The sequence below is a fragment of the Echinops telfairi genome, unplaced genomic scaffold (assembly GCF_000313985.2).
Source record: "Echinops telfairi isolate 266 unplaced genomic scaffold, ASM31398v2 ScPeMD7_655;HRSCAF=1070, whole genome shotgun sequence".
Lineage (NCBI taxonomy): Eukaryota > Metazoa > Chordata > Mammalia > Afrosoricida > Tenrecidae > Echinops > Echinops telfairi.
Window position 1 is genome coordinate 9,309,664 of NW_022104553.1, and position 10,839 is coordinate 9,320,502.

General features: G+C 52.0%; 2 protein-coding genes across 7 annotated transcripts in view; both read left to right on the forward strand.

The window, feature by feature from the left end:
* Positions 1 to 27: 27 nt before the first annotated feature.
* On the forward strand, positions 28 to 7,185 carry MRPS18B (mitochondrial ribosomal protein S18B). Its single transcript, XM_004711776.2, has 7 exons — positions 28 to 141; positions 1,324 to 1,432; positions 1,523 to 1,620; positions 1,728 to 1,796; positions 3,110 to 3,176; positions 4,872 to 4,931; positions 6,652 to 7,185. The coding sequence occupies exons 1-7, from the start codon at positions 64 to 66 to the stop codon at positions 6,945 to 6,947; spliced, it is 777 nt and encodes a 258-aa protein (XP_004711833.1). The 5' UTR covers positions 28 to 63; the 3' UTR covers positions 6,948 to 7,185.
* A 443-nt stretch (positions 7,186 to 7,628) lies between these two features.
* The window catches only part of ATAT1 (alpha tubulin acetyltransferase 1), a 17,496-nt gene continuing 14,285 nt past the window's right edge, over positions 7,629 to 10,839 (forward strand). For all 6 annotated transcript variants that reach the window (XM_045292604.1, XM_004711668.2, XM_045292605.1 and 3 more), the window contains exons 1-6: positions 7,629 to 7,735; positions 8,111 to 8,171; positions 8,495 to 8,586; positions 8,708 to 8,768; positions 8,864 to 8,977; positions 9,357 to 9,458. In XM_045292604.1, coding sequence (XP_045148539.1) covers positions 7,629 to 7,735; positions 8,111 to 8,171; positions 8,495 to 8,586; positions 8,708 to 8,768; positions 8,864 to 8,977; positions 9,357 to 9,458 — 537 coding nt within the window. The remainder of the gene's footprint in view (positions 7,736 to 8,110; positions 8,172 to 8,494; positions 8,587 to 8,707; positions 8,769 to 8,863; positions 8,978 to 9,356; positions 9,459 to 10,839) is intronic.

A 10,839-nucleotide genomic window follows, 5' to 3' on the forward strand; every position in this document is an offset into this window, starting at 1 on the left:
CTGGGCGTCTGGGAGTTTGCGCGCTCGCCTGGCCGCGCGGCCTGGCCCCGGACGTTCGTCAGCATGGCGGCCTCCTTACTGAATGCGCTGCCGAGGCGGGTTGCCAGCTTTTTACCTTTCCGGAGTGCCTATGGAGTTCAGGTAACTCCTCGGGGCGCACTTTGTGCAATCCTAACGTGCGTTACGTCTGTAGGTCGTCCTTCTACTGCCCGAAATGCAGGAGGTTGAGGGAGAGACTGTCCCACGTGCTCTAGGCGACAGTTCCTCGTCACCGCCTCCCCGCACTGCAATAGCACGGCCATTTGCAACCCCCAAACGAGGCCAAAGAGCCAGGGTTAGAGAGCGCCCACCCCCCAAGTCATCGTTTCTCTTCGAAAGCTACGGTTTGGAATCGACCCTTCGGCTCCATCACTTCTGCGAATGGTGTCTTAAGTCTCTGCTATTTTGAGGACCACCTCGTCCATTTCCCATTTATCCAGGATGCGTGCTCACGACCAGGGTGACCAGTTTCCCAACTGAATTTTTCACAGTCCCTTGAAAGGTTCATAAGGTTTTTTTGGATTGAGGGTTCCCTCCAGCCTAAGGTACTCACCAACTTGGAAGTTCTTGGTGGGGGCACGGTCAGATGGAAAGGCTTGCCCAGGTGCCACTCCCTAAGGTGGTAGTGAAGAGTGAAGAGATGGGGCCACCCTAGAGTTAATAACAGGCTTGGGAGCTTTTAAGACCCGCGTTAGGACTCCTTTGTTCTTTCTCTTGGAATGTTGTCCCCATTTTTATGAGGCTGGGCAACTCAGTGACTTGGGGTTGGATTGTGTTGGGGACTCACCTGTCATGTGAGTCCCCTCCCACCCAGATATCCTACTTCCAAGAGCCTAGCCATTCACCCCTTCCCTCTTCCCACCAGCTTCAATTCATTTTCCCAAAGTCGTTGACTGTCTTAGGTGTGCCAGGTTTTTAAAGCGTTTCTCAAATTAAGGTGGTCTTCTAGTCCACCTGTCCTAGTTATCCTCGCTTCTCTTCCTGGATCCGATTTGAAGATAGGGAGAATAGCTGGTTGTACGATTTCATTCCAACATAATGACTACTTTTTTGCGTAGTACTAATTTATTGCTGGCCTGGTCTCTGTGTGAGCATGTCCACAGTTTGTAGTAAATACTATGATTTTATCTGAACTATTCAGATTAAACAGAGGATGCTGGGGGGAAATGACTGCTTTACATATATGTATTCCATGAACACAATGGGTATGCACTCCTTTCCAAAATACAGGAAGTGAAACACTGAGCCTATTCTTGAACTCATGTGCTTGTACTTCCTTTATAGGTTTCTCTCCAGACACTCTGCACCAAAGCCCCCCCTGATGAAGAGTCTTTGCCCCCGGCTCCCGTCTCGCCTTATGAGAATGAACCCTGGAAATACCTGGATTCAGAAGGTATTTATTTCTAAAGACGGAAGGGAAAGTCAGGTGCGGTCTGTGACCTCTTTGTTTCCTAGAAATAACCCTTGCTGTTTCTCATCATAGAATACCAGAGCCGCTATGGTGCTCGCCCTGTGTGGGCCGACTACCGCCGCAACCACAAAGGTGGCATACCGCCACAGAAGACTCGGAAGATGTGCATTGTGAGTTTCTTGGAGAGGGCTGGGGAGTGGGGACAGAAGCCGAGGTAGCAGCATTCTTTCTGATGGGGCTCTGAACATCCTCACCTACCCATTTCTTCTCTCTACAGCGTGGAACTAAAGTTGCTGGGAACCCTTGCCCGATCTGCCGAGATCACAAGTTGCATGTTGACTTTCGGGTAAGGTGGATCCAGAGATCTTTTCTCCAGGATAAGGGTTTGGAGTTGCTTTGAATGTTAAGAGGAGCCCCCCTTGGTGCTCAGCTGCCCGAAAGGTTATCAGTGAAGACCCTTGGAAGATTGATAGGCCAGTTTGTCTCTGCTTTGGGGTGGGCCTTAGTTGGAATCAACTCCAGAAGAATGGGACTTTGGTGTTTTGCTTGCTCTGTTAAAGAGCTGCCCCCATACTCCTTTATCTGATGGCCCTGCAGTTCATTTTGTTTCTGGTGATAGGAGCACAGCCACTTTCATCCTGCCTTTTCTATAAAATTTACAGTGTCAACGTGCAGGCCAAAATGTTGCTTGCCTGTCATACCAGAACAGTGCCCAAGAGGCTCATGGCATTTATTAGCAAGTATAATGGACTGATGGTCTATTATGATGTCACTGTTCAGTGGAGTCCTAGCTAGGTAATGCTGCTGCAACAGAAATCCAGTAAGTCCTTAACAAACAATGGTTTTCTCACAGTTGAAGAGGCTAGAAGGTCTGCTTTTGGAGCACTGGGGAGAAGGCGTTCTCCCAAATGACTGCGGAGGAAAGCCCTAGACACATGGGTTTTGGTCCCTTGGAGAGATTCAGGGTCGTGGCATCTGTTTTACCTCTCCTCTGTGGGCTGGGGCCGGCACCTTCAGATCTCGAGATCGTTTCCTGATACACCTATGTCATTCTTGTTTCTTTAACATCAGAAAGCTCGTCCCAAGTACGATTATAAACCTAGGCATAGAGATGACAATTTATAATTTATCTTTGAGTAATTTCAGGGATTTCCAAGTTTGACTTGGATTTTTTTTTTTTTTGGCCTAAAGGGCTGACTTTAAAACTACTCTTGATGTGATTTAACTATGAAAACTTAATACATCTGTGAGAGCTCCCAATTAAAAACACACACACAAAATTAATCAAACAACCAGAATCAATCACAGTTTCTTTCCAGGCACAAAGGAAAAAAATGCAGATGATTAAAAGCCAAATCAAAACACATACACAGACACACCCCAAACAAACTTTACTCTTGTGGAAGAGAATCCTCTGCGTCTCAGTAGCGGAATACAGGGTGTGCACGTGAAATGGTTGGAAGACCAAAAGAAGAGGAGTTTGTTGGTGTTTTCAAGAGCGGGTTCAGCAAGTTGATGGGCAAAAAGTGGTGCGTGAAAGCGGACTAATGCCGGGAGAAAGGCCGAGGGGTTAAGGTCCATGGGGGTCTGGAGGCCATTACTGCCTGTCTAATGGTCTTGCTGCTCTCCCTCCCTCTCAATCTCTCCTCCCCTTGACAGAACGTGAAGCTCTTGGAACAGTTTGTGTGTGCCCATACGGGCATCATCTTCCATGCTCCATACACAGGTTAGTACAGCGTGCCCCATAGAGGACCACAGGACTGTGTCTTAGAATGCGTTAGCAGTCAGACATCAGGAATTTGCTTAGTGACTCATTTGGAGTTTAAAAAGTGTGATTGAACTTTATGGGAATCTTGGCTAAACAACTAAGATTGTGGATGGAAACCCCCCCCCCCCCCCAAGGCCAAAACCAGTCATTGTCTATTTTGGTAAATAAAATTATATTGTACTAAAGTCATTCTCACTTCTCTGCTGCAGAGCAGTGAATTTTTTTCCATTTTATTTTACTTTTTAAATTATTTTATTTTTTTAATCGTTTTATTGAGGGTTCTTACAGCTCTTAGAACAATCCATCCATCCATCCATTGTGTCAAGCACACAATGGACATATGTTGCCATCATCATTTCCAAAACATTTTCTTTCTACTTGAGCTTTTGATATCAGCTCCTCTTTTTCCCTCCTTCCCCTACCCTCCCACCTTCGTGAGCCCTTGATAATGTATACATTCTCTCTACTTTCATGTTTTACATGTCTGCTGCCTCCTTTCACCCAGTGCAGTGCATTTTCTCACACAGCTCCTTTAGCCATCGTCCTTGTGAGCCCCACCAATGACTCCCTACTGGGTCTGGTGGGACTGTGTACACCTACTTCCAGGTTACAGTCAGAGGGGAGGGGGTGAGACAGACATGGTAGGGCTTAGAGAGCCGAACACATTTGCTATCTGACCCTCTGCAGAAAACTTTGCCAACCTCTGCCCAAGAAAATGTGCCAAGAGTAATCTGAGTCTGTGGTGTATGGGAGTGACTGTGTGGTCTTTGGGGTTTATGTAGTCACTGTTTCTGAAGAGGGAGCTTTGAGTCAAGCTGTGAAAGGTTGAAAGGCTTCTCGCTGCTGTCTCAGTTTCCCTTTCCTAGTCTGGAAGCTTGTCTTTCATAATTGAATATTTATGCATTTGTCCAAGCTGGCCCCCAGTGAACCACACTTTCCCTTTAAACTGTGTTCTGCGGCCGCCCCGAGAACCTCCTTAACATGGCAGGCTCAGTGCCTTAGGAACCTAGTCCTGTTGTCACAAAAGTTGCGTGAGTAGGTGCCTTTTCCAGCCGTTGCCTCCCTGCTCTAGTGACGGCTCTCGGTCAGCTCTGGAGGATGCCCTTGACCTGAGCGTTGGCACCTGGGCAGTCTTCACTGGCCTTGGGATCTTGCTCCCCTCATCTCTGCTCCATTGTTGGGTTTCTTTTCTATCTCAAAAGAGATGCAAAGGCCTTCAAAGAGTTTATGGGAAAATCCCATTGCCTTCATTTATTCTTCTGCCAACTTTTTGAAGCCACTTAATAGACCCAACCTAAGCCCACCTCAACATAATAATGGCAACTCATTCTCAAATGGGATTATAAATACCGCAGCGGAGATTAGGATTTAGAACGTGTATGTGGCAGGGGAGGGGAACACAATTCAATCCGTAACACCTAGTCACCCTTCTCCGGTGTCTCGGCCCTCCACAATCTTCATTCTCACTCTAGGAGTTAAGAGCCTCTTCATTTGGCAGGTAGGGGCACAGAGCCTCCTGGAGGGCTCACAGAAATGAAGTCACTGGGGAAAGCCAGGTTTTCTAACTCTGTCCCTCTGTCATCGTAGCTCTAGCCTTTGGTTGACTGTGTCTTACAGAACCAGTGCCAAGTTTTGTCTTTCTTCTCCCTGCAGGGGTCTGTATGAAACAACACAAGATGCTGACCCAGGCCATCCAGAAAGCCCGGGATCATGGTAAGCATGAGAAGCGCCGTGCAGAATGTTTCTGGTAGGTGGAAACACTGACTTCAGGCCGGAGGGTGGATAAAAATACTCCCACTTACTCAGGACGGACTCATTGTTCACTCCATCGTCATTGCCCCTTCTCCTGAGTCCCTGCCTGTGCACAAGCATGGCATGGCAGAGATGTCTGATCTCTGCCATCACGAGAGCCAGAGAGAATCGAGATCAAGAGCCAAAGATGTACATCTATGAAGTGGAGATCCAATACATCTCCTTGGACACGCACTCCTACCTTTTTACCAATCCTGGTACAGCTGCCCTTCCATGGCACTCCACCCCCTACTGACGTCAGTGCCTCATGGCCGTGGTCACACACAACTCACAGCAATATTTACAATTGTGGGATTTATTAAGAAAGAAATGGGTTATCATTTAGAATCAAGAAGGGCTTGGGATACAGTCCCTTCTCGGCCATGTTTGCAGGCAAGTCTCTTTCTGGACCCTTGGGCTCTCTGGCCTCTTCGGCCTGGCCTGCAGCCTGCTTGGGCAAGTTAAAAGCTCTGTATCTCCTCTAGTAAGTGCCCAGAAACACCATACTCCCCCAGTAAGCCTCAGTGTGAAGGTGCTCAGTTCTTTCACTTGTGGGCCAGTGCTGCCTCCTGGTTCTGCTGCCTCTCATCTTCTCCCAAGTCTGGGAGGCTCATAGTGCTGAGATTCAGGTCCATTCCTGCTTCGTCTTCCTTGATTGTAGTGATGTGCCCCTGCCTGCTTCTGAGACAGCTCATTTTAAGCCTAGTGGGATAGCAAAAACTGACCTGTCTACTCAGTAGTGTGCCGCACACCTTGTTTTCATGGTCTCCTCTCCAAACAGGCCTCACGAAGCTTAATTGGGTCATTAGCAAGGAATCCAATCCCCTTGGTTATCTTGCACAGTCCCACCCATTTGGGGATAGTCACAGAGATGATACCATGGAGTTAATACTGACTCATAGCAACCCTATAGGACTGCTCCTGTGAGTTTCCGAGACGGTAACTGTGTCCGGGAGTGGAAAGCCCCAACTTTCTCTTGTGGAGTGACTGTTGGTTTCGATCCACTGACTTTGTGATTAGCAGCGCAACTCCAGCTGATAACTACTACGCCACCAGGGCATCCAGAATGTACACGAGCTATATTAAGTAGTTCACTGCACTGCAGTAGGTCATGCCCTTGCCCCCGTGCTCTTCCTCTTTTCTTTCCCTTCTCTGCCCTCTTACTAATCCCAAGGCCAGGAGATCTGGTGGCAGTACCCTAGTGAATTACTCATTGGGCTGCTAACTGCACGTCAGCAGTTCGAAACCACCAGCTGCGTCCACGGGAGAGAAACAAGACTTCTACTCCCATAAAGGTCCCGGCCTCAGAAGCTCACAGGGGTGGTCTCACCCTGTCCTGTCGGTCACTACGCGGCTGAATCGACTCAGTGGCAGTGAGTTTGGTTTGGGTGGACCCTAAGGCCAGAACGAGACCATAGGAGGCTCTTCATGAAACGTTGGCCCTGGGCTCAGTGGCACCTTTGCACGAACCTGGGACAAGATAATGGGAGCTCCCGTTTCATGGCCCCGGTGCGGGGCTTCACAGCTTGGCAGGCAGCTCAGGCCCTTTCAAATCACAGTTGCCCTTTGGGCCCTCTTCATATGTCAGTTTTCTTATTCCCTGTCTCCTCCTCCCCTCACCGCCTCTTCTTATTTCCTCTAGGTCTCCTCCGTTCCAACATTCCCCAGGTTGAACCCCGTGACCTGGATTTCAGTACTTCTCACGGAGCTGTGAGTGCTACTCCACCAGCCCCCACCCTGGTTTCAGGAGACCCCTGGTACCCGTGGTACCACTGGCAACAGCCTCCAGAGAGAGAACTCTCCCGCCTGCGCCGGCTCTACCAGGGCTATCTCAGAGAAGAGACTGGCCCCCCGCCTGAGACAATGCCCCAAGTGCCCCCCCCAGCTCCGACCGAAGCCGCCTCCACGGAGCAGATGGAACCCCAGAGTGCTCCCTAGAAGCTGCAGTTGACTAAGGGGAGGCTCTGAGACTGGGACCGTGTCCCCTGAACAGTGGTGGCTGCTTTGTGGCCAGTGGCAGGCCCTGGGCCAGAGGAAGGGGGGGGGGTGTTGAAGGGATGAGATGCCCCCAAGACTGGAGGAGGGGCTTCTCCATGGTGAAGAACTGGGTCGAGCATTCTGTTGCTGGCAGACTGCCTGCTCAGCTTCCCTATAATAAAGCTGTTTGTCTCTCCTGTCCCTGTCTGCCTTTGAGCCGCCTGCAGATGAATGCCATCGAGGATGGGGGGCTTGGTGGTTTCTCCCGTGTGTAAAGGAATGCGGTGGCCTGTGGGGGAGGAGGCTGCCACACCGCCTCACTGGGACCTCTTCAGGGTCCAGGGGCAGCCTGGCCTGGACACCTGGCATGCTGCTCCAAGGACTGTGGTCCCCTGCTCCCATTGTCCATGTACACGGAGGGCAAAGGGTTAGCATGTTGACAAACCAGGGGAAGATGTATCGCTACGGCATCCACTGCTCCGGGCGGCGGCCTTGCTAAGGGGGCGGTGGGCGTGGTGAGGACCGGGGTCTCCAGGACTGGCTGGCAAAGGGTGGGGGCGGGTGCTGAGACCTGGGAAATAGTTTGGGGGGCAGGGCGGAAGTGACGTTGGGTGGGGCGGCGCTGGCCACGCACAATGGGCTATGGAGTTCCCGTTCGATGTGGACGCCCTGTTCCCGGAGCGGATCACGGTGCTGGACCAGCACCTGCGGCCCCCGGCCCGCCGGCCTGGAACTGCAACGCCGGCCCGGTGACCCCTCAGGCCTGCCCCACGACCCCTTCCTCCGGCCCAGGGACCACGCCCCTCTTACCGCCCGTCGCGCCCCGGGCCGCTCTCAGGGTGACATTTGCCCTCGCCTTCAGGGTGTATGGGGCCCGAATCGCCCACCTTTCACCCCTTTGCCCAGTGTGTGATGCCACCCGAGGATGTGGTTGGCCAGCCCTCCCGGCTTCCCCCAGTTCAGCTCTAGGGAGGAGGGGTAGTACCACACTGAAAGGAGGTGTGGCAAAAGTGTGGGGGCCCGAGGAGGTGGGGTGGCAGCCTCAGCGCCAAACGGGGCAGCCGTTGCGTCCGTCCGAGATGAGCCAGGACGCTGACCAGACCTGACTGACTCTCTCTCTCTAGAACGGACCTGCAGCACCAGATCATGACCGTTGTTGACGAGCTGGGCAGGGCATCTGCCAAGGTACTGGGGAGGCTGGAACTGGGGTGGGGCTGGGGGTCTTGGGGGGACAAAGGAGGCCCTAAGTTCTTTGGCAGGAGCCCCGGTGGCATAGTGGGTTAGCCTTGGGCTCCCAACCTTGAGGTTAGCAGATTGAAACCACCAGGTGCTCCGTGGGGGAGAGGCAAGGCTTTCTCCTCCCATCAAGGTTTTGATAGTCTCCGGAGCCCCCGGGGGTGGCTCTCCACCCTGTAGGGCCCCCTGTGAGGCACAGTCTACTCGATGGCCGGGCGTCTGAGTCTGAGGTCCTTTGGCAATCACTTGCAGAAATCCCATCCTCTTGGCAGGCTCAGCACCTTCCTTCCCCCATCACCAGTGCATCGCGGATGCAGAGTAACCGTCATGTCATGTATGTGCTCAAAGACACTTCAGCCCGACCGTGAGTGCTACACACTCTTCTGTTCTATACCTAATTCCCTCCTCGCCCCCCCACCCCCAACCCCCCTTGTTTCATTCAGCCTCTCCCAAGCAACTGCTACTAGCTTGTCCCCCTCCTACAGGGCTGTAAAAGGTGCCATTGCTGGATTTCTCAAAGTTGGATACAAGAAACTCTTTGTTCTGGTAAGCTTTGATTCCTGAAGACAAACATATTGGGGGTTGGGAAGCGGCCAAGCTGCCTGGGCCCTAAAACATGTGTATTGTGCTTTACCCGTTAGGACGACCGCGAGGCTCACAATGAAGTAGAACCACTCTGTATCTTGGACTTCTATATCCACGAATCACTTCAACGTCACGGCCATGGGCGAGAACTCTTCCAACACATGTTGCAGGTGTCACTGATCTCGGTCCCAGGGTCCATCTATGTGGTGGGTGGGGGGCGGCTGTTGAATCGATTCCCTCTCAGTGGCCCCCTGCACAGCACAAGGAGACCCTGCCCGGTCCTGCGCCATCCACGAGTGTTCCCAGGCCCAAACCCACTGTTGCAGCCACTGTGTCGACCCATCTTGTTGAGGGCCTGCCTCCTGTTCGCTGCATCTCCGCTTGACCTAGCATGATTTCCATCCATAATGAAGAACCAAGGCCCCTTTGGCTTGAGTCCTTCCAGAAGTCCTGCCTAGCCCCTCCCTCCATGTCCCCCTATTCCTTTCCATGGCTCTCCCTGCCTCTACATCCCCACACCTTCTACCCTGAGCCTCCTGTCCCTTGCAGAAAGAGCGAGTGGAACCACACCAGCTGGCTATTGATCGGCCCTCCCAGAAGCTCCTGAAGTTCCTGAATAAGCACTACAGCCTGGAGACCACAGTGCCACAGGTCAGAGGTCCCAGAGAGTAGAGCTCCACCAACCGTGCTCCTGAAATGTGTTTATTGTTTGGCAGTCAATGACTAGCACCTTCCAGGAGCTCCTGGTTGCCCAGTGTAGCAGATTCCGTTTCTGCCACGAAGCGCTTTGCTCGCCTGGGGGCACTGGCTTGCGTCCCCACGCCATTTCGTTCTCCGATTTTGATTCTGCATCATGGGCTGTTGTCTCCACGACATCAGTTCTAGCACAGCCACTGTATCTTCACCGGGAGCCCTGGTGATATAGTGGGTGAAGAGCTGAACTGCTAACCACAGAGTAGGTGGTTCGCTCACCGGCTGCTCCATCGAAGAGAAAGGACGCGGTCAGCCCCCATACACGCTTACGGTCTTGGGACGCTACAAAGCACTCTGTCCTACAGGGTCCCTGTGAGTCAGATTGGTCTTCGGGGAGCTTCGGTCTATGAGGGAGAAGGTGGTCCTGCTTGTATGCAAGTGTAGTGAAATAGGAACAATGTTATTCACACCCACACCCCAAGCCCCGAGGGTTTATTGGGCTCCTAGGACAGTCGTAAGCCCTAGGAGTACTTGACTTTACAAAATGGGACACGTTCCTGCCTTTCAGGAGCGTATGTTCCGGTGGGGAGACAGACGAGAAGCACAACAAGCCGGTGTGTGCTACGGTGGGTGATCCGTGCTCTGTAAAGTGAGGCCAGCTACAAGAAGGTGTTCCTAGACAGGCCAAACAGTTCCGTGCTCTGCTACTCACTGGGACATTGGAGGTTCAGATCTCTCCCTAGGGGCCTCAGAGGGAAGGCCTGGGGGGCCAGTGCAAGCCCTAAGGTGGGCAGTTCTACACTGACATACGTGTACTCACGGGAGACAGAATGGATGGCAAGTGCTTAGTGAGTGGTTATGAGGGCTGGGGTGGGGGGGGCATTGAGAGTTGAAATGGGTTCATCATGAGAGACTGAGAAAAGGTCATGTGAGCAATACCTTATAAGTAAGACGAGCCAGGCATCATCTACAGAGAAAGAACCCCAGGCCGAGGAAATGTGATTGCAAAGTCCTTGAGGTAGGAACGTGGAGGGCAGTGAGGGCAGTGCGGGAGGAGACAAGCCGAGGACGGGAGAGGAGGAATGTGGGCGCATCACCAGCTGCTATGAAGACATTGGCGAAACCATTCCCAGGGAGAACGAGCGCCTTGGCGGAGGTTTGAGCAGAGGGCTAACAGGGCGGCCTGTTTCAACCAGATCACTTTGGCAGGAAGCGGAGACTGTAGATAGAAGCAAGTAGACCAGTTAAGGAATTTTTTTTTTTAAATCATTTTATTAGGGGCTCATACAACTCATCACAATCCATACACACATCAATTGTGTAAAGCACATTTGTACAT

Coding starts and splice junctions, on each gene's coding strand:
- MRPS18B (XM_004711776.2), top strand. CDS start 64: ATGGCGGCCTCCTTACTGAATGCGCTGCCGAGGCGGGTTGCCAGCTTT. Junction 142..1,323: donor GGAGTGCCTATGGAGTTCAG/GTAACTCCTCGG, acceptor CTTCCTTTATAG/GTTTCTCTCCAGACACTCTG. Junction 1,433..1,522: donor GAAATACCTGGATTCAGAAG/GTATTTATTTCT, acceptor TTCTCATCATAG/AATACCAGAGCCGCTATGGT.